Here is a 23,490-nt window from a genome sequence, read left to right as displayed (position 1 = left end):
TGTCACAAATCCCGATGTTCTGGTATTCTGACCAATGTTTGTGCAAAGCTGTGCGGGATCAGATACACGCTGACAGCCAGGTAGTGCCTCTGTTTGCTTTGGGTGTACAAAATCGGTTGTTTGAGCTTGTTTGAGGATGTGAATAAAAGAGAAAATTGCATACTTTTAGGCGTGTTTTTTTATACCGCTTGCTTTAAACGCCTGAAGTTTAGCAGAGCAAAGCAAGAATACACTTGCCGAATTGGTACAAAAACTTGTTTCTACATTTATTTAGTCGATCATTGCTACAGTTAAATCGTATGCGCGGCATTCTGGCGCATGATTCACCTTTCTTTCTACCAGATATTGAATTATCTCTTTCACCACCGGAGTCCAGTGAGAAGGACAGAAATAGTGACCCAACCATAAACAAACACTTTATTGTTCTTTCATCTTGATCTGACGATCTGGATCAATTTCTTCTGCGTTATTGTTTCCGCATACAACCCATTGCTGACCCGAGATTTATTCCTCATCCGGGGCACAAAAGTTGTCATTTTGATCTCGCTTTACCCTATGCTTCCCTTGTTTTAGAGAAAAAAGGTAATTTGTGCACTGTTTCCACCGCGAAATGGCAACGACAGCAAGAAAGACCAAACCGGAAGTTGAACCCTTACCGCCTGCGTGGGAAAGACGGCTGGGGTAATGAGCAGAAGGGGGAAGCGGGTGGAAGCTTTTGCATTATGCATAGAATAGTAATTGATCTACTCCCGGGCCCGGTCTACGGGGTTGCGAAATGAGTTGTGCATTTTTTAATGAGCATAAAAATGTGTCATTCACAGCATTCGGCGGGTGTGCGGCAGGGTCTCGCTGACAGGGGTGTGTATCACGTGTGCGTCATACGATACGTGGGTTTGATTCACCTTCACCCTCGCCGGTTAAATAACGCATTGCAGCATTTAAAATGCGGCTCATTTAAAGTGTATCCTGCACTGATACACCCCTTTGCCGTGATTGATTGTGAGGCGTGTGTGTTGACAAAAGCGACGACAAACAAAGAGGGTCGATGATCGGCATGCAGCACCGGGGAGTTCTGTTTTCAACTGAATGCATTTTTAAAGAGCCGCCTGTTTGCGTGCTTGCGTTGAAACAGTGATCTTTATGAAATGAAAAACACACTTGGAGCTGTTTGATTATCATTCAATCGGCTTATTGTTTTCAGTAAATGTCAGTATCAATCATCGCCAATCATAATTTTCAATCAAATGCTCCTTTTTTTACCCCTGTTTGGCTGGACCCAGCAGCTCAACTCGAAGTTGGAAGTCGTAATTATGAGTTGAAAATGTGACTATCACACGCTAGAGCGGAGTTGTACCGAAGCAATAGCTGCCGGCGCCCAAGGTTACTTGTAGCGTTACCATGTAGCAAGACCCAATTAGGATCGGCCCAAGGGCAAACGGTCCTGTGTTCTAATTCATGACCGGTCTACGTGCTGCTTATCGCAAATTATCGTAGAAAAATCATGCCAACCGAAACGTGGGGCTTGCCGTATCAGCCGTCTCCGAAAAAGCTGGCTCGCCAGTGGCCAATTAGTACAGGACGACAATCGTTCCCATGGCTTTTAACGGTACGGAAGTAAACAAGATGGCTAATATCGAAAAGGGCACCCGCCAGCACCATAATGAGTGGTACAATATTTCTTTCCACCATTGTACCATCGGCAAACGAACAGGCCAAGAATTTGGAGCACCTACCGCCGGGCAGTCACGCTGGGTGGGAACATTTTTCACAATTAAGCTCAAGAATAATTGGACGTGTCCGCTTTGCACTCGGAGGGACGTTGGGTAGTCCCGCCGAGGACCATCGGGACAATGTTAACTCTAGATAAACACGAAACCAATCTTCCCGTATCGAGATATCGAGCGGAGCGGAGAATTGTCTAAATCAGGGGAAACTTTCGGGGACAATCTGGAGACACAAAAAACCTGCCACGGTTTAGGTGATTATGGGCTTAAACATAATGGCCTCTGTGACCTGGGCGATTTATTGGTGGTTCTTCTTATCGAGTAACGGTGGAAGTGGCGAACCGTTTGCGGCACGATCTATTCGGATTCCTTCTGGTTTTTTTCTTTTTTTTTTGCACACACCCAATCAGATATTGCTTGAGTGTTCCGAAACCGAACACGGAAGAATTGATTGTGCCATTTAGATATTTGAGCGTTTTTTTTTCTCATCGTTTGGGGCAGAGTAGCTCTCTTCTGCTGGACCTTACCGCGAAGAAGAGTAGCTCACGTAGAGTGGTGGTGTTGGTGACGTTTTTTTCTGTTGCTTGTCAGAAGATAGTGATTTTATGTTGCGATTGAGCTCCACTTTTTTCTTTTTCTCATTTGGTTTGGGAAAGGTTCCCTGCCTTGGAAAGGTAAAAGATGAGTGCGGGCTGGTGAGATTTCTGGTACGTGACCTACACGAAACGCATGCGAATGGTCTAATTCCCCAAAGGCCATGACGCAAAGGACATCGTCGTTCGTTGTCGCCTTTTGAAGAGAAGTAAAAAAATGTCCCAACGCAACTCACACACACACAGAACGGTCCATCCTTGTTCTTTGGAGCAATTATCTACGCGGATAAAAGCTGAAACTTTGCCAGTTTTTTTTTCATTCGCCTACCACTGCATACTTCAATGATAGTGCCCGAGGACCAACTTTCTTGGAAGCTTCAATGAAGTTAGTTAGTGGCGCTTGAGTTCCGGCATGGAAATGCGGTGGATTACACGCTTAGGTCGCGACCCCCGACCACTACTGGCCACTAACACCGTACGCCCAGTGCTGGGTGAGTGATGGACGGAACGTGCGTTGACTTTGTGTCAAGTAATTTGTCGAACCGATAGGCGTGTTCCTTTTGTGTGTGTGTGTTACCAGTGCTCCCTTTACAGCGCCATGTTTGTGGAGCGCTCTATTCGAAAGAGATTTTTCCCATCTGGTGGTGCGCTTTTATTTCGGAAAAAGCTTTCGCGTGACTTTTTTCCTATCGCGAAGATTTCCCTCTTTCTCGGAGGGTTTTTTTTTTAATCGATGTTCCATGCAAACGGAATCGATGGGGCTGCGGAATCTAAGCCAAAGAAATCAGTGTCAGTTAGCGGAATGTTGCGCTTTTGTTGCGAACTGCTTGCACAAGTCACAAATTCAGTATTGAAATTTGTCAATAGCAACCATGAATTGGCAACTGATTGGGAAGCTGCTTTGGCACGTGTGCAGAAGAAGAGTTTCGTTTGCTGCCGTGTGTTGAAGGAAACGAAACACTCTTTTGACATCAGACACGATCGAACGAGGCATTGTTTGGTTGGAATTCAACAAACAACAACGTGTTCCGCGCTGGTTATGGGTTTTATCGGGTAAAACGAGCATCTCGTTGATGATCTTGTAAATGAGAGTCGATTAAGCTTGCTACACAACGACAAAGCTGTCGTTTTGTTGTTTGAATTGCATAACTTCAGGCGCGCTGTATGATCCAAGCATGCAATGAGATATTCTTCTCTGCCTTGTGAGCAGCAAGAAAAAACGCCTTAAATTATGCAATACAGTTTACAAATTAATTGTATCTCTGTGACTATTGCAAAACAGTATATGCGTCATTCGCCTAAAATTATGCAATACGCAAGAAAAATTTGTTTTGTTTTAAAAGTATTTGCCCATTTGGCTTTAATAGAATTCTCGGTAGGGAAATAAAATTAGCTCCAGTGTGTATTTTTGAACCATAAAATGTGGAATAGAATGTATTTGCTAGCAGCAAACCTGGTGCTAAAAATTCAACACATCTGAACATACATTGCCGAGTGGGCAAATTTTACACGCCATCATTCACACCCGACAACCCACTGAACCGGACACTGAATCGCTCCTCCTTGCGCCGTGGAATGCGCCATCTTCCGGAAGCTGACTCTTACCCGCAGGATGAGATCATGTTTCCGCCAGGATTGGCATTATCCACTGGGCGCTTTCCAAAACGGTGTCGGTGTTTTGCCAAACACACAAACCACCCACCCACTGTGGGAGCGAAAATAAAATAAAACAAAGCACCCACACAGACACACACACAGACAACGAGTGCAAATACCGTCCATAAATAACTTATCATTAACAGTGCGATGCACAATTTACACAGCGCTCCGGCAGAAATATTTCCCATCCGGGCATGAAGGGCCAATCCAGTCCGATTTTTGGAGGTTGAGTGTATTATCTCTGCTACCGGGAGGTTCCGGGGGGGGGGAGGTTGAAGTTTGACCCTCCGGATAGCCCTCCGACCGGTGGAGCAGTACAAATTTTCCGCCGAGCGATGGAAAAGGTGCTGCTGATAACGAATAATTTAAGCAATGCTATTTTAACAGCACACTGACCGACTACTGCGCTTGGACTTTGGATGGTCGGAGGCATTCGAAACTTGTTTCGCCATTTACTGGGCCAAATGGTTTCCGGCTGGCGTGAGCTGCTGCCAAAAGTTATCCGAGTAATGCTCATTCTTGAGTAAGCTTTTTGCCTACATTTAGGCGTCAGTAGCAATCAGCAATTGTACTTAACTAATGCACCAAAGTTATTACAAAAGAAAATGCTTCTGTTCAGTGAGGGAGAAATTTCTACGAAAGACTAATAGAGCACATTGCGAACGAGTGCTCGAAACGTAAACGGCTGCTCATAATTGCCACGCTGCACATCAAAGAGCGCTCGCTGCGTTCGATGGCCATGTTTCCACGTGAAAAAATCGGAAACATTCGCCGGATGCTCTCTGGCGCCCGATTTCAATCGCTTCATCAGTTTCAAATTCGCCATCAACCTTTCGTTTCTTTTTTGTGGCATGACATCGATCAAACAATCTTATCGCCTTCGGTGTGATGCATTGTACCCATTCCAGGGACTGCCCCGGCACTGCAAATGAGGAGGATAGCTGAGATTCCATCAATGTAATTGCATTTATGCATCGATCATTATTTCGCAATCCAATTTGTGTGCCATTGTTTTCCCCTGCCGCACGGCTAAGTAGCGTCCCGGAAGCATCCATCGGATCGTGTCGTTCCAATATTTTCCTATCGAAGCTTATTCAGTGCCGGAAATATCACTCAAAGCGCACGCTTTGACTTCAAACGGGTGAACATTATCGTTTCCCTGCAGCGGGCATAGTATATTAATTTTCTATTTTCTCGGTAAAATGATTTCACCATCTTTGCACCAGCCGACAAGCAGCAGAGACATCCGCTAACCGTCCTCTTTCACTGCTCTTATTTCATTCACAGAAACCGTTGTTGGCACAGCTGAAGCTTTATCCGCTGATAGTGAGACATGATTAAGCGTACTTAAGGACGACATTCCAAAGCGAGAGAGTACAAAATCCTTTGCCGGACTTCAATACTACCCAGCCCCGACCAGCCTCACGACGTGGCCTGAGAGGAAAACAGACGATTTTTTCTTCCTGGTCACAGCACCACGCAATCACGGACACGGGCGGCGTGATGTGGCTTTCCCTGCACATCCACAACAAAAGCGACATAAGAAAACACTTCAAACAAACGAGCCCGGAACGCTGGACGACCGCCTGCCCGATGGCACGGTGGGAACGGAGTTGGAAGTCAAGCAGCCAGGCAAACGGCCAGAGGATAATAAAATGCGAAACAATAACACACAACGGACAGTACAGCGGGGCGACGGCTGCATGGCTGGACGCTTCATCCCGTGCCGGAAGGATTTTCCATTTTCAACCCATTCCGCTCGAACGATAAGAAGATAAGAAGGCTCTCTGATAGCGGCCCTCCGATAGCGTTCGTCCTGGATGTCGTGCTCGTTTGTTCGACGCGAAGAGTCCTTTTGCCCTCGGGTGATGCTGTTAACTCGAAACAGTCCACAGCACAGAGGAGATAAAGTAAAAAAGATCAAACCCTTTGCCAAACCCGCGGCCCGGACGAAGACGAAACAAGCTGCATTGTCCGGCTGGCTGGCCGGAAGTGCTGCCAGCTGCAAACAGTGACAGCTGCGGGACCGTTCAACGGGACGGAAATGAATGGCATCGATCGCGAAGGGTGCATTGTAGTCATCGTCTTCTGCCGGTAGAAATGCAATGAAGGAAAAGAAAGCGCACACCGTGCACCGGCGTGCCTTCGCCATGGGAGATTCCTATCGTCATCACTCAACGGCACACCGTTAAGAAGCAGTATTCCGGGGAACGGAAAATTTGATGTTCCTTTTTTGCTCGTTGCCGTCCGCGCTGAAACATCCAATTGTCGTCGTACGGGTCGAGAAGCAGCACAAATACGCCCTTAAGAAATGTCAACCGAAAAGACGGTGCCGGCGGCGGTGAAGGCGCTTGCGGCATGATCAAGTCAAAGTGGCAGTATGACAATGTAACAATGATCAAACGAGTCAGTGAGCGAGTACTACACAACACAAACGGACACCAAAAAAAGAATCGAGTGCAAACAGTTGAAATAAAACTTTCCAGCAATGTTGGGAAAGCGTAGAACGGCTTCGGCCGTGGACGTTGGTGCCGGATTGAAGTGATAAATAGTTTTTCCACTTGTCACTCCGTGGCGTGGCTGACCAAAGTGAGACGCTTTTCACAGTCACAGGCGACGCAGAGTGACAGGTCGGCTGTGGTGGCGGTGACCCAAACGCGAGGGAGATGTCGGCAATGTTGGTCCCGGCAGCCGGGAACAATGGAACCGAACAGGGCTTCTCGCAAGCACAGTGACGTTGGCTGGAAGACTTGTTTTTTTTCCTTCCCCAAAACATTATCGGTGTGCTCTTTTATCTCCGGTTAAATGCAATTCGTTTGACTCGTCACCGTACAGCGTACTTTAACATTATTACTCCATTTCGTGTCCCCGGAAAGAGTAGTTGTAAGTTTCTTCATGTAATTTCTCATTTTTATATATTTCAATCCTTGTTGCAGGTGTAATTCGTACTTAGTTTCTGCGTAAGAAAAGGAGAAAAGTAGCAGCAAAAAAGCGAGTGGTGAAAATTCTTTGACTCGAACCGGTTTTCGATCCCGGAAATCCTTAGTAGAAATCGTGTAGAAACCTGCTGCCGTGATCGTGTTCAGTGACGGAGTGACGGATGTACAATAGATGGTGGTGTAGCTGAAGAAGGCTTCAGCAAAAGCTCCCCGAAAATAGTCCCAGTGTTTACGCGTGCTGTGAGCATGTGTTTGGTGTGAAAAGAAGGACGTTCCGTTGCCCGATAAGCCCTCCGTTTCAAGTTTCGATTGCGTCAAAATATAAATTCACATCCAAGTGATCGAATTTGGGTTCGCTAAGTTAATGCGTTTGTAAGAAAAGGTGTTTCAAATGTCGAGAGTGATCGCGTGAGAGGATGATTTCCCAGTTTTTCAAAAGCAAGTAAATGACGCAAGCAAATAAAGGACAAAGTGTGTGTGTTGAATAGTACGGATTGAAGTGCTTTTGTGTCGGTTTGTGATTGTTTTGAGCTTGTGAAGATTGTGGAAGCTGTGCGAAGGTATTGGCGTTACCAACGGAATCTTCAGAGGCAGAACGACATCACTGTAGTTGTGGTGTGGTGATTTCCGAACGAGCGCGGAAACAAAATTTCAACCTACTAGTGGATGCCCGACATGGCTGGACTGACTATTAAGGTGAGCTTATTGTAATAAACTTATATCTTTTATTTCGTTCTTTCCCACAGAGAACCTCAACGGAACAGTAAAGTCCTTCGATCAAACAATCAAACTCTGTCAAAAATGAATATAGCTTCAAAAATCGTTCTTAGTTGAGCGAAGTCTCATCAGTCAGGATACAGCTGGCCATGAGGTTGTTTGATGTCTTTCTCGAAACGTCCCAATTCACGTCATTAGTTCATTCAACTGTCACTCCCAAACATACAGCTTATTTTAAGAAAAGGCGATCCTCAAACAAGGGAAATAGCATCCTGAAGGAGAAAATCTTGTTCATGGCCATAAACCCCCCCGTTACCGCTGTAGCCCTAGCTATCTCAAAAACTACGAACCATCGGTAAAATAATAATCCATCTCACGGTCATTACTTGCCACTACACATCAAAGAAACCTTCTAGACACAACCACAAAGAGATCCCCAGAAAGCAAGGTTCGTCTGATGTTTGAAGGTACACCAGCAACCACCACCGAGTTACGAGCCTGTACTACCATACCACACGACGGCGGGTCTAGTTCGTTGGTCGCGAAACATCATCTTTGGCCGTAATTTGAATTACAAAATGTCAGGTCCCCAAGTCTCCTCGGTGCTGTTGTTCCGTTGCATTTTGTGAGCCGGCAAATTTATGTGCAAATCAGCGACCAACGAGGTCACGAGCACGAGTCAAGAGCTTAGGTCGAATAAGTACTTGCTTGCCCGTTTCGAAGCTGCATGTGCTTTTGGCTGCCACGCGCCTTATTTTCCACCCCCTGCCGAAAGCTTCTTATCGGATCGGACGGTGCCGGGCCATGGTTGCAGCTGTCGGGCAGGGGTGTTTTTGCGGTGCGGATTGTAAAGTCGGACGATTAAGATTAGGATGAACATCGTGGAGGAAGGTTATAAAGTGATAGAGAGAGAGAACGAGGGTGTGTGAGCGGGGGATCCCTTCAGCCGGATGATGGATAAAATGGCTTGTCACTGTGTCGGGAAAAAGGGCACCCGAAAACAATTTGACACAACGTTTGCACGAGCACGGTGGCCACAATTCGTGATTTGTGAAGATTGAAAGGAGCAGCGAAGTGTAAACAACACACCGCAACAGACCATCCGGGTGGCCACTTTCCTCATTATGGTTGGTTGCATGTGTGCGGGTGTGTGTCTGGTGGGGAAAGGAGCTCGGGAAAAGCGGAGGGAAAAAACGATGGAAGGAACATCACGGACAAAGGTCGCTCGGTTGGCGAATAAACGCGCATCCCGTTTGCCCCATCGCCACAACAGCGAACCGATGCAGTGGCTACAAACTGTCGCATTGCAAGACAATGCCGTTTATCAAACCGACCGTGCCCATCCGCAGCAGGCAGGTTGCTCCGTTGCGTTGCTCTCGTAAATCTAGGCACCGTGCAGCAAGCGACATCGACGGTACACTCTGTTTACGCTTCACACCCGCCCATGATAACGGCGGCCAACGAGGCTGGGAAAGATGGAAAGGATCCACGTACGTACGACAATCCCGCGTACGTCCATGGTGTAGGATTTTTGGGTTTATCTTTCCGCTTTAGTCGAACGAAGCACCAGGCGCCTCCATGTAGGTTTCCCAAAAGTTCGCCCCCTTTCGCACGTATCGCATGCGTGCATGGCTTTGTGTATGTATGTGTTTGTGTTGATAGGGTCGAACAGTCGCAAAACGCATTCCACATCGCACATCGCTGTATGAGCCGGCTCGTGTGTTTTGCGAAAGCATTAAGCTGGTTGCTTTCTCTCTCGCTCTCTATCGCTTTTCTCCACCCGTGTGGCCGTAACCCGAAAAACGGACGGTGCATAACGGCGTGCTGACCTGGATTTACTGCCAGGGATTTACTCACTTCCCCCTCCAATCCCCCCGCTCCTCTCCCCCCTTCTCACTCGACTCGTTTTCGGGGTGGCTCTTGTTTTTCCGTTTTTAACACAGGGCTCGCCAAGTGCGCTCGCAACGCAAACGGTCACGTTATGTCGTACTCGTCCTGTTGGAAAATCGTGCCATCATGCACAGGCACAATAGAGCTGGCCGAGTTTCGCGCTGGATGAAGCGGTGGGAAGCCATCGGAAGAGGGACATTAGCAAGAAGCGACTGAAGTATTCGTCCTTTGGTCGGTTTTCCCGAGCGTTTTTTTTTTCTCGTTTCATTTCATATTCGTTTGCCATCCATTTTCGGTCCACAATGGCCGTAACATTCCCGGCATATCGGCTCTCTCGGCTCGCTGTCTTCGTTTTTACAACCAGGACATTCCACCGCCGCCCGATCATTGGCCTACCATTGGTGGTCCGCTACCGCTGCCGACTGAAACGATGCCCCGGCTAATGTTGGCCAATGTTCGGGCGGTGCCGTAGCTGCTTGCCTGCGTTTTGGGGTTTGATGTTTTTCTCCGTTGTTTTACCACGTCGTTTTGCCTGCTGGCCTCTTTTGCGGCCCGTATCTATCCTGGGTCTTGTGTGCAACGGTCGGTCCGCTATCATCTAAAGTAGATGTTGGAATTTGAGCGGTTACCGTACAGCGTGTTTTTGTGCTGTTGTGTGTTTGTTTTTTTGTTTATGCCTTCCTTTGGCATTTGTGAGTTAGTCGGGTTGCAATTTTGTCGACACGCGGACTTGCGGGTGAAACTACTCCTTTTTTTTTTGTGGAACGTTACATTTTCTAGATGATGTTTTTCATTGCACCGTGGTGTGTATTCCTTTTTGGGCTTGTTTGTTCTATCGGTCGGCATCTCTGTCTCTGAAGCAGTTCTTAGCCAGCGATGGTTGTTTTGTTGCCAATTCCTCTTGTATCTGTCAGCCCGTTCGTGATCAAAAGCTTGTGTTTCACTTTTGGGTGCAAATTTCATTTGCGAGATTGTAATTTTCTGTTGCTGGTGTATTGTTGCTACTATTTGTTTTGTAACGGGCCATCTTCCCGGCTTCAGATTGGGCGCAGCAATCGTTTGAAAAGGAAAGCATCGGTGAAGCTGCCAGCTGGAAAGGATTACTGAGACTACTTCAGTGAGCTTTCGATGCAAAGAGGAATGGGAACAGACCATCTGTTTCCTTGCCTTGATTGGAATGCTTTACAATCTTTTAAAAACTTAGTCCAACTTACTCCAACTATATTTTATGCGTTCGTAATAAAAATAAATTGCATGCGCCTAAATGTATGCAATTCGCATAACAGAATGAGCTCTTCATTATGTCGTTAAGACATTTTTACACCTTTCCGAGCTTCACTACACATATTATGCGTTTTAAGACTTTCAAAACAACCCAAAATTGATAAAGAAACAAATCTACCCACCTAACGAGCCACGTAAAATGAATTATTCACCTCTCCATACTCCAGAGACTAGCTACAAAATTCATAGACATTTTAAGACGCAATGAAAAGCTGTTAATAAAGCCTTAACTACTTCTTCAACTCTGCCAAACAACATGCTCATCGGGTGGGGCATTATGCCCTCTCCATCATCATCGTCATAATCACCATGCACCACCTACGAGTAAAGGGGTTTATTTTGGCACACGAAACAACGAACGAAAATAATGCCTCCATTTTCGAAAAACCCGGCGTCAGCCACTTACCTGAAGAGGATTATGAGCGAACCACCACCACCACTACCATTGGAGCGCCTTATAAACGCGCTCGCTCCCACATGCAGATGGTATATCTCGTTCGATTCGAGTGTGAGACACACAAACACGGGCCAAGTTTTCTGCAGCCGTCTCGATCGATCCTGACCGCTTAGTCGCCGGGGGTTTTAGACATTGTGCTTCTCGCTGCTGTTGTTTTGTTTACTCCTCGTTATTTTTCTTAGCTCGAACTTTTCGTTTCTCGATAAACTCGCCCCAGACACTGCTAAACACGCAAAACAAAACAAGCCTATGCCCTCCAGTGACAAACGGCCCGACTCGGCCCACTCAGGTACTCAGCCGGAAAGGGCGGGCGCCCCGAAATGAGCCATTTGCACTGAGCCAAAGCCCTTTCGGCAACCGGACACTCGCACGGCATCCGGGACGAGGGTTGCATTATTTATTTTTGCTTTTCATTCAAAATGTGTGCGCGCATCCGAGCCCGGTGATGTGGTGCTTTTTATCCCCCGTCCGTATTCTGTTGTCTCTGCTTTTGGCGAGCGTTTGTTCGTTTGTTGAGGAAATTCGGGAGAAAAAAAAAGCAACCGAAAGTTGTGTCGAGCACTAAATTCATCGCCATCGTTGGCACGGTGGATTGGTTGGGTTGAGGTGGGTTGGGAAGCGGTGAAGAAATTGGTTCGTTTCGGTTGCTCCGGTATCTGAATCCGGAGCACCGAGCATATGAGCAGTGCTGAGCTGAGGCGGAAAACCTACATTAGCACATAATTACCGACTTAAACTGTACTTACGGGACGAATTAATCATCGGATTGTTGGTATATTTCTTCCTTCCCACTGAAGAACGATCTGAAGGTCTAGCGTATGTGTGTGTGTGTGTTGGAATTGTCCTTTTTATTCTGAGAAGTTCCCCAAGGAATGCATGGGACAGCCCGAATAGAGAAAAAAAGAAGAAGCATTATCCAGTTGTGCTTGTCTCACAATTGGATAGGTACCGTAATATGAATTGCTCGGTTGAGACTCATTTTTCTCAATCATTTTATTAGAGCAAAGTGCTATGAAAACCGCAGGATCGTAAGAGGCCAGCCTCATGGCGAGAAAATCAAGAGCCTGGCCATGCGGTCAGCACTCGGTTTCGGGTTCAATCGCACTTTCGTTGCGGATACTTTGTTTTGAATTGCTAATATATCTCAATGTTCTGCGCTACGTTAGCGCAATCGGTCTCGATTAAGAGGGCACACGGAATGCCTGTTTTGTGGCTGTTTTTGTGGTCTGACGACCTCCCACCCCCTCCCGAACTGCGAACTTCACCCAGGTCATTAGGGGAAGCGATATTTTACAGGCCACGCTTCGTTGATGAGCATGTGTGTGTGTGTGTGTGTGTGCGAGGAGACTTAGCCAGTGATTGTTGGTGGTTTTGGAGCTACCTTCAGATACGTTCCCGCCTTACTGAGCGAATGAATATTTAATACGTGAGTGAGCCATTTCTTTGTGTTTCAAGTGTCGTATTAATTTATTTCCAACCAGCAAATCAAATGCACCAGCGGCGAAAAGAAAGCGATGCATTCAATGCCTTCTTGAAGCCTCATTAGAGGGACATGAAGTGTAATTGAATCAGAGTGGCTCGAGTTGAATTCAATTTAATTTAATGAGATCCCGAACCTGTACCGAATCAGGGCTTTAACTGTCGGTCAATTTCCCACCCAGGGCCCCGGAGAAAAGACTTTAATAATTATAGAACTCTACCCAACCCCGTGGAACCGTCGGGATAATCGAGTTAGCATTTAAAGTAAGCTCACCAGCCCGGCACTGGCACCGCTCTCTGACGTTCGTCCGGGAGTAGAACATACGCCGTCAGGTTGGTGCGTGTCTGATGGTGAAGATGTGTCTTGTAAGAAGTTTAGCATCGCGATAATTCGCGGGCCTGCTAACGCCAGACCTGTCACTTATCATAATTAAATCTGGTCTAAATCCTTGGCAGCGACTCGTTTACCGGAAGTTGCGAGCGTTCGGATTTAATTATTTATCGCTACGATCGAGCATTTTGTTTGGTGGATTCGCATTGTTGGGCCAAGTTTTTGGGAAGTTTTTGACGTCTCAGGACGTCGATTGGCTGCGAGTTGGGGTACTGGGTACAGGCAGGGATGTCAATAAAACCGACAGTATAACATATCTTATCAATTTTATTGTGCACCAAGCGCACTGAACCAGACCAGACGCAAAACTCCTTCCCCGGTAAGAAATCCGGAAGTGTAATCAAGTTCGACAGCCGTGCAGGCAAGGGTGCAGGGACACACCATCGCAGTCGATTTCAATTTTCCAACGTCAACCCCGTTCCCCGAAGGATTCACCTCCCGATGAGGCTCGTTCCCCCGGCTTCACGGGATCTTTCGCTCGGGCTGGTAGTCTCCTTTGAGAATTCGTAACGACGACTTCCGCATTTGAACGAAATACTCCGTTTGCAAGCCGTGCGGTAAGAATATAAAAAAGAAACATCCCTGATTCCTGGCTCCGTGTAGTTACGTGCGGCAGATACTACTGCTACTGGGCAGGTCCATGGTACGTGTGGTGGACGTGGCAGAGCTTGATAGCGTAAGACAAGAACCAACCGTTTGGAAACAGTTTTCAGTTTCCAGTGTTGCTGCCAGTGATGTGGTAGGATCCTTTTTTCACGACCAACCCCTTTACTGCTCGTCCCAGCGACAGGGTAACGACGCTCTCCTTAGCTCGAAGGCAGGGAGTATCCGACGCCGCAACAAAAACCCAAATAATTTCCCGTGAGCTTTGGTGCCTGGGCCAGGGCTAAATCGGAGCCAAATAAATCGAACTTTGGCGGACGGGCGATGATGGACCAATGGAAGACGGTCTCTGGGTGTGTGTGTGTGTGTCGGTACGGACTTTCAAGTTCTCTCAACAGCCACCAAACACAACATTGACATCGATTACGGTGACGCAATTGGGAAGCACTGGGGGAAGGAAAGCAACGAATTGGCAACGGGTTTCCAATTTTCCCGAAGCCACATCCCTCAGGGGGTGTAACTGTGTGTGTGTGTTTGTGTGAGTCCTTGCTAACTGCGCGTCATCACGAAACCCGGGCTCGGTGCCCGTGGCTGTCCTGCTGCTGTCGGATAATAAAATCGAATACACTGGGTGGACTGGTTCAATGATGGGTTGTGCAACATTGTGCTTCTTGTGCGGTGCGGTTGAACGCCATTCAGGCGCAAAAAATGTAGTTTTGTGTTTTTTCTTCCCATTTCCCATTTTACTAGGACTTTCCAGTCTTGATCGAATTTTGGGATTGTTTTTTGTTTTGTTTTGCCTGAGAGTTGTAAAACGGAATTGTGAACCAAAATTGTGTCGTGAAGTTGATGGAAAAAGCTTGGCACAGATTGAACTAATTTGAAAAGAGTATAAACACACGGATGAAGTATAAGCATGAAAAGCGATTGTCGTTTAAGTTAAAAAATTGTATTTGTTTGAGTCCTCATGTGAGCACTATACAGCGAACATCCTAAATTAATTTGTAATTGTAATACAAAGAACGCCGAAAGGTAGGCAATTGTTTTACACAATTTTTGTAAAAACTGTAATGCATATTGCATACCTTCAGGCGTTTCATAGCTAAAATAAAATGTACAATATGGGCTTTAGCTAGATGATAGATACCTCAATGCCCCATTTTCGTAGACCTTTGTACAAAAAAATCAGAATCTAAGAAATAAAGGTCATAAAGTCATACGACCATACGTTTAGGCTTGTCATCACCCCTTTGTTCACTGTTTGCGCTCTACACTACATAACATTATCATAAAAGGAAGTGTGTAAGCAGTTCCTGTGCCGTTTCCAACTTCCAACGGGCAGTATGATGTTAAATTTACATTCGCAAAGAGGCTTCGTCTTTCCACGTACGTCACTGTGACCCCTGGCTCTAAGAAGCGAACAAGTAAATTGTGAGTCGGAATTGGTAGTGTTGGTTGTAAAGATGGCAATACCCAATTACATCCGCTTCATTTTATCACCCATGAAGCGAAGCTGCGGGGAAGTTGGGTTCCGTGTGCTGTTGGCGAAAGTCTCAACTCACAACCACTTCCGCTTTGGCTGCCATTTCTCGCTATTCTCGTTTTTCAATTTACACATTTCACATTTCGGTTGTTTCGGTGCCTCACATGAACCATGTTACAAGCGAAGAAAAAAACACAACCGGGAAAACAACAAACGGAAAAAAACAGCAAAACACGCCAGCGGAAACCAATGTTCAATTTTAACTAGCGTCTCACTGTTTGCCAAAAACCTTGGTGGGTTTCGTGTTCGCACCAGGTCTAACGATCGCTATCTGCTGAATGTTTATTGTTGTGCAGAGATACTTTTCAATTCTGACTACCGAATTACACGGCGTGTGCAGAGTGGGTGCGTTAAAAGGAAAACTCGTTTTTCCGACTCCGTGCTTGTTCCCCTGAACAGGGAGATGATGTTTCATAGGGGTTTTCGGGGGTCTTTTTTTGTACCCTGTTGTTCCCAAACGATGTCGAAACGATGTCATTATATCTTGTTGCGCTTGGTAGTCTCGCATTTTATTCCTGCATCGAGCGCTACGTTTTGCTTTCTGCACTTCACTTTATTCACATCAAAGCACCGGGATTGGTATTTTATTTTCGTTCACTTCACTTTTTTGGAGCTAGCTCTGTTGCAAAAACTGCAATGCCACGCGCTAAACAAACGAATGCACGTTTAGCAAACATTATACTGGCAAATATTGCACCACACACGGCAGCCAGTCGCTGGTGCTCCATTACAAAGTATTTTCGATAATGGACAAAAACTGTCACGACACTACGGGAGGGCTGCTCGTTTTTTGTGCGTTTCTGTCCCCAGATCGAATGGATTTCGAATGGCAACTGAATATTTTAACATGAATCCCCTTGTTCGATAGCTTTTGTAAGCTGCTAGTGGAGCTTTTAGTTTTGTTGTTGGACATGAGCTTCATTTACAAATGCAACTTTACCGATCGAGTGCGAAAACTCCCTTTTTATTCGGCCGGTTGAAATTGAAAACAATTCTATCCACGAGTGTGGGACTTCATTCGATATTACTACTAGCGTCTATGTATGCGGCAAACGAGAGTACTCTACATTGGTGTGTGTAGGAAAATCCTCTCCGATCCTGTGCGGCCATTCGAGAAGAAAAATGTTACATGACGGCTTATGTGACGGCCCCACGAATTCATCCCTTCCGGATTTGACCATTTTACACATCATTTCGCCAGTTGCATGCCCTCGCAAAAAAGGGAGACCGCCGGGACACAATCTGCTTCCACCATTAATAGAGCGCAACTGCTAGGCGACGGAACTCAACACATCATAGCGAGCACTAGGGGCGGCTCGGTCGGTGTGCTCCAAAAATTTCATCATCCAATATTTAAGCCCTTGTTGACAACTGTTTTAAAACTAAATTATTCATTCCACTGGTTGGTACGGTGGCCGCTTCCATCACGTTTTCATCACCCCGAGCAGGCAGGCTGCTCGCCGGAAGGTAGCTTTCTAGGGCTCGGCACCAAAGTCATTTGACGCCCGGATGTGGCCGTGACGATTGCTGTTGATGCTGCTACTTTGGGTGTCACTTTTGGGAAACGGTTGGTGGATCGAGAGAGCGAAAACAGCAGGGAACAGGAGATAAAAGCCCTTGGGTTGCGACTAAAGAAGGGATCATGGCCCCTCCGAAAGCAGCTAGCTGCCGACGAAACGAGGAAGGCCCACAGTTGAGCCCTTGTGATGAGGTTAGGGGTTTTTGGGTACGAGTCGTAAACAAAATACTTGCAAATAATTCATAAAGCTATAAAAAGCCTTCTGCTGTTTGGGGTTTCCTGTTGGAAGGTAACGCTGTCGGTAAGAAGTTGGCAACGTGCGTTGATAAGTACAAGGAACGGTTGCATGTTTGCGCCATCTTAACCGTCCAACGGGAAGAATATGTTTTATCGCTGTAAAGAGTTGCTCAAAACGGAATTGCAAAAAATATTGGCTCCAAATGGGTTTGGTTGGTACTTGCTGGAGATGGACAATAACAATGATATCTATTGCGTCCGCTTATCAATCATGCACACTGGAACGCCCGAAGCACAGCCCTTTTTCGGTGCGACGTGATAAACGGAACATCCTACGGGGACGATGATGGTAAAGTCAGTAAAAACTAACTCTACACTTACTTGCCGACGACGACGACGACGACGACGAGATTGGGAGGACACTGACTGTTGAAAAATTCAAAATCTCATTTTCCACCTCAACGCGCGCATCGCCAGTACCGGGGGAGAACGTCACCACCTGGGATCGAATGCTGAAGTAGTGTTCTGGAGTAGTTCCCGTTCAGATGAGTTGGCAGGAAGGGTTGTGCCAGTGTGTGTGTGTGTGATTTCATTGGAACGTTGATCGCCCGGAACCGCTCGAGACGACTTGTCCAGGGACAGTCTATGAACCGTGAAGCTCGTGAACCGGCCGTGAGTTGAGCAATCGGGATTGATGGAGTGAAGTTGGGCATTTGAGTTCTCCTGAAGGAGTTGCCACGAAGCTTGGCAGCAAACGAGCCAGTTGTTTTCGGGTGAGCCGGAGGGTTTGGTGAGTTTGACAATAAAATTAATTTGATTTTGGGGATGTATGGAAACGTTGGTTCTTGATTAAAAATGCACTTGGGTTTTGAGGAAAAATCAAGGTCTAGGCGCATGGTCGTTTGACATGACAGTTTGTTGGAATTGGTACAACCAGCCTACGGATGACCAGTTGAATGGGTGGAATTTGAAATTTAGCATTTTGCTCTCTTGGATGGCTGATTGACTCTTTAACTAAAAATATAAAAATTGACCTGGTTGGCTTCCACGTAATATTGTAGCATTAGACAATGGGCCTTGAACTCAAGACCAAACGTTTCCCAAATCCTTTAAAATACCATGACAAGCTATCACAGACAATGTTAGCTTTCCATACAAAGATCCATTGGACTTTGTGAATTCAAATGCCACTTAGGTGAAAGGAGACGTCGTCTAAAGCTTCCAGATGTGCCACAAACAAATCCTACCTTCCACAGCACAATACGATCATTTATCTTCGATTGTTTCTTTTCGTCAAGTCTGTTTTTTCTCGCACAGTGAAGCACGTCCTCGAAACTGTCAACGGCAGAGCCATTCACCACTATAGTCGGCTCACACCCCATCTCGGTATGGCAACCTCGGCCTGATAAAGCGATCATTTATATTGACAGGTTTTTACTGCTACGCGCTACTATCGTGATCAGCCGAGTACCGAAAGGAAGTACCCACTCTACCACCAAGCATGCACTCACCTCAACCCCACCCACACACGCACACCCCATTCCATAAGGAGCAAGTGATACTTTCCCCTGCCATCACGTCACACTCACCTTTCAATCACTCGGTGCAGATCATTTATTTTGGCGGCTTTTGTAGTGTTGCGAGGTGCGTGTCCCGCAAAGGATAATTGAGTGATTTCTTGTCATTTCCCAAGGCTTCGGCCGACCGGGGCCGGTGGGCGAGGTGGACCCGTTCGGTACCATTTCCACAATGCGCGTTCGAGTCGGTTTTGTTCAATATTGGATTTTGATAAATGATGCCCGGACGGCCGGACAGGAACGATCACAAATAATAATCGTATCGATAGACACACATCCGACGTTCGTTAATTTGACTGTCACTCGACACGCGAACCAGGCTGTGGAATAGTGCGTTGCGGATCCCGGGGTGGTTCCCGTGGTCGATTCGTTACCCATTACACCAACCATACACAAACAGTTTCGTGAAAAGAAGCGGACCGAGGAAGCCTCTCGGTCCTTGTTCTATTGTGCAGTTTTTACCACGTTCCAGGGCTATCGGGCGTTGAAGGTGAGAAAATGAGCTCCCCCATTACCCGGGGATGTCGGGAACAGACGGGACCCTTTCCCGGTGGGTACACCATCGCACAGCCCATGAAAGCAGCATGCCCGGGGAAGCCCATAATGGAAATGTGAGTGAATGATTACCTTTTATCCTTTTTGGAAGTGCGTTCTGTTGACGGCGGACCTCAGCCCGTTCGACGATTCGTTCGGCGTGTCCAATCAGGTGCTATTAATCATACACACGGTCTCCGGGGGCGCAGTAACACAGCACACCAGCAAGCTGTACACCGCAAAAGGTCACACCTTGTCGGGGAAATGTCGGGCACAGGATGGTGCGAGGATTCCCACGCTATCAATCAAGAAGGTGGCGCAACTGTTGTTAACCTCTGGAACGCACTGAATGTTTTCTCCGGCCGTGCGTACCATTGTTTGCAACATATTGACCTCTTTGTGTCTGGCCAGTGACGGCCTGTTGTCGAATAACGGGTGCCCGAGCGAGCGGGAGTTCGTGTGTTTCCGTAGTCGTAGGATAACCGGTTGGGTGGTAAATGGTCACAAATAAGCACCCGGCCCTACGATGGTATGCTGTTCGATAAGAACGTCCGTTGCATGCCGACGCGTGTAAGAGTGGAGGAAAGAACAAAGCATTCAACACGCACACACACACACCCAACGACATTCTTCAAACGGTACTTGAAAAGAGCTTGGGAAAAGTTTCATCCCCAGCCCCAAAACCGGACCGGCCGATCGACGGGACCGTTCGAAGACTGAATTTATGAATCATTTATCACTTTATCAGTTTGACGCGGTCGGGCAAGTTTCGTTGTTTTTCCTCATCTGCTTTCTGACCGATACTACGCTACTTACACACTGCACAATACATAATTTATGTGCCCAACGCTCTGCCGAAAGCACCAAAACGACCGGCTAATGGAGGCGCCTGGTACCTTGTTAAGAATCTTACTACCGAGGACCATCGAACTGACAATAGGCGGTGAAACAGGCATACGAAAGAAGTCCCACCATTTGCCGGATGCGCATCGGAAGCAAGGGGTGAAACGCGTACTGTAAACAGTTAATCTCTTCGAACAGCTTTCCTCGTAATGCAGTCGGTACGGAAGGAGCAGGATGGACAATTGATACAAAAGGAACAAAGTAAAAGTGGAATGTAAATGTATCGGGGCTATTTCCTTCTTCCGGAATGCATCACTTAAATCCTCTTTCGAAAGGATTTTGTGATTGATACTGACAAATATCCCGTCAGCGTTCGTAAATCTTGCCAGTGCGCTCAGCAACTGCTCAATTATTTCGACTGTGCGGAAATGGCCATTAAAAGAGTCTGTCAGGATTATTTATCCCAATGATTTATTACATTGGGCATTCAACAAAACTCTGAAAAGGGAAAAAGGTTTCAAAAATTGTATTTCTATTTAATAAGAAAAAGGTTAAGAAACATGAACGGGTTTCTTCTTTGAACCAAACTTCCCACCATCTGTTCATTAAATCGAAATCACATATTGCATTCTTTTCTCAAGTACTTAAAACTAGCACTAAATCACGTCTCCATATCATGACCATTTTCAAGTGTTTTGGAGTGTTTTCAAAAGGGGTAAAGTTATACGTAAAACTATTTCGATGCAGTGAGCGTGTGAGAGAAGCCTGCAACTCCTCTCCCGAGAATTGCAACGAAAAGCGGATCATTAGTTTGAAGGCGACGGTAGCGGGACGTCCTGCCAGGGTGACCTGCTGCAGTGCTCTGTCCTTCATTCAATCCATTCAAAACGCCTCCAGTGCTGGGCATGGTTTGCTGGCCGAAAATAGCTACGCTTGCATGAGCCGCAAGGAGGTGTGTTACCGAATGTTTTCCACCAAGCCACAGCATTTCAATCCGATGCTCCGGTGCGCTGCTCCGGCTGGCCCGTTCATTACTGTGCTTTGGTGGTCGTGATTTATGAGGTGTCCAACAGTTTATTTCCATTTAATGTCCTTAATGGCTTTCTGAAGGGTCGTTATAAATGTATGTATGTTTTATTGTGCACATCCGGAATGCTGATCACTGAGCGATGGCTCCGAGATGGCAACGGCGATGGCCATGGGTTTGCCCCGGAGAAGAAGTTCACGTTTCCCACCGCTGCTTCAGCCTCTTGACTCTTGCCCCCGCCAGGGTACCGTTTCCACATGGTTATGCCATGAATGTGCTGTGAAACATATTTCTCAGACGTCACCATCCGAATGCTCTCGCTTTGGATCGGTTTGGTTGGTGGTAGTGGTGGTGGTGGTGGCTCGAGAATCGGGGTCGACGATGTGCGGAGATCCTTTTCATCTTCCTGCCCAGTTAGCTGCCCGTGTCCGTTGTGGTCCAACTTCGGCAGCCATAATATTTATGACATTTGGGATGTATTTCTTCCCCCGCTTCCCATCGCTTCCCGTCCGGTGTCCTTGGATGGTTTCGTTTTTTGAAGCATCTCGTTTTGTCCTTCATTGACGGCAAAGTCGACGTTTCCGTGTCGGACTTTTGTCACACAAAACCAAGCGTCTCTGCAGGAAGAAGCAGAGGCGAGCAAGGCGGCGCACGTTGGCAGAATATCATAATGGGTTCGCAAACTTCGTGCTAGCTGCTTCCTCGAAAAACCCGCGTCCGGTCCTGGGGCCATTCTTTATTTATGTGTTATTATTTGGCAACCAGAATAAATTCCTTCGAGGGCTTTAAAAACGGTCAATTTATGATGGCGACCTGCCCTACGCTCGAAGGCAGTGGGGGGGACACACAACGCGACAGTCCGCTCCAGACTGGAGTCGGTTGATGGCTGTAAACAGGGTTCCCACTCGTCCATCGCCAGGACCCCCGTTCCCTGCAGCTCATTGTGTCCCGAGCAATCGAAACTTTGGGACGACAATTTGCCACAATTGTCCTTCCATTTAAGAAAAACGGGGTATTACCACGGGCGGGTACGTACGGTCCAGCAAAGAAAGCAACCTTTTCCCTGCACGACACAGGAACACATACAGAAGTGCCCTTTACCAATGGGCAACACAGGACGCAAGGACGCTGATGGGGCGGAGAGTTTTAAATGAGTTTTCGTGGAAAACAAAAGTTAACCTAGATTTGGCTCATAAATTATCGATTGCCGTCTACCAAATGGACCGAGGCACACACACACACAAACACATCGAAAAAGGGACATCACAGACAGGGCTAAGCTGAAGTCGAAGAGCTCCGGGTGGAAGTCAAAACCCTGGCTCAGTTACCGACCGGTTTGTTTGTGTTCTAAAGTTCCCTGGTCTAGCATCATTGTCTAGCATTGGGTTGGGAACTGATGGGGCTGATTACTGTTCCATGCCCCGGCAGCAAAGAGTTGGAGCAACATGTCACGCCCACGGACTCACTTGATGGATTATTGAGTCTTTATGAGTTTTCTTAAGGACTCGCTGCTAGCCCCCGCACACATATCCACATCGCCCTGCTCATGGAGGGGATGGTCATGGTTTGCGTGATAGTTGGTGTAGATTAATTTACATTTTCTTTCACCCTTCCCTCGGGTTGTGGAAAATGTGTGTGTGTGTCCATCGCGCAACCAACACGAAACGACCGAGCCACCCTTTTGTGAGGCACGCATTTTATTGCTTTGTTTGGCGAGCAGATGGCATAAAGAAATGGGCTGCTCCGTGTGTTCATAGTTTCGAAATAGCAGCAAAGGAAAAACAACGCCAACGCCAGTCCAAAATCCAATTTTCCGACCTCCGTCATCGCTCGTCCTGTGTTGCTCCTTTGAGGTGTGCAATTTTCACAAAACAATTCAAATGAATGTCTTCGAACCGGTTTGCCAAGCGTTCCAACCCTTCGCCCGGGTCGGGTTGGCTGACGATTGGCTTGTAAAACGCAATTGAAGGTGGCATTTAGTGTGCGTTTGCTGTGACTGTGATTGTTGGCAGCCGCACGAAACTCCCGTGTGTGCCGTGCGCCAGGTTGTGTGTGGCTTTAAAAGTGCACGCTGCCGGAATGTACGACGATTGCAGTGCATGACGCAGGTGCACGTACACAGTGCATCATTGGCTTTGGGTTGTTACATTCGGGAAGACCGGGCCGTGGTGGGGTACCTTCTGTCAGGATTGAGAATAATTGCAAATAATAACCCCTTTACATGCGGTAAAGGTTCCCGAAAGTTCTCGATCCTTAGAATGCTAACCACCGTGTGGCGAGGTATTGTTGTGCTGGGTTCGGCTGTGGCCTTTGGCCGGAAATGGCAAATATCGTTCGTTTGGGTCCGTAATTCAGCGGCCCATCCACCAGCCCCGCTACCCTCGCATGGTTGTTACATTCTTTGCGTGCGATAGGAATTGTTGCTTTCACAATTGGAATGCACAATCAGCTTCGAAGGAAAAAGGGGCGAGCCG

The 23,490-nt window shown here is 47.0% G+C and overlaps 1 protein-coding gene across 26 annotated transcripts in view; it reads left to right on the top strand.

Annotated features, from left to right (window-relative positions):
• Positions 1-23,490, top strand: part of LOC118509952 (glucose transporter type 1) — a 166,133-nt gene that overhangs the window by 81,298 nt on the left and 61,345 nt on the right. For all 26 annotated transcript variants that reach the window (XR_004905956.1, XR_004905954.1, XR_004905955.1 and 23 more), the window contains one exon: positions 6,913-7,611. Coding sequence is in view for 4 of the 26 variants with exons in the window: in XM_036051309.1 (XP_035907202.1) it covers positions 7,582-7,611 (30 nt within the window). In the remaining 22 variants the exon portion in view is untranslated. The remainder of the gene's footprint in view (positions 1-6,912; positions 7,612-23,490) is intronic.

The sequence above is a fragment of the Anopheles stephensi genome, chromosome 3 (genome assembly GCF_013141755.1).
Source record: "Anopheles stephensi strain Indian chromosome 3, UCI_ANSTEP_V1.0, whole genome shotgun sequence".
NCBI lineage: Eukaryota > Metazoa > Arthropoda > Insecta > Diptera > Culicidae > Anopheles > Anopheles stephensi.
This window is presented reverse-complemented; position numbering and strand designations above follow the sequence as displayed.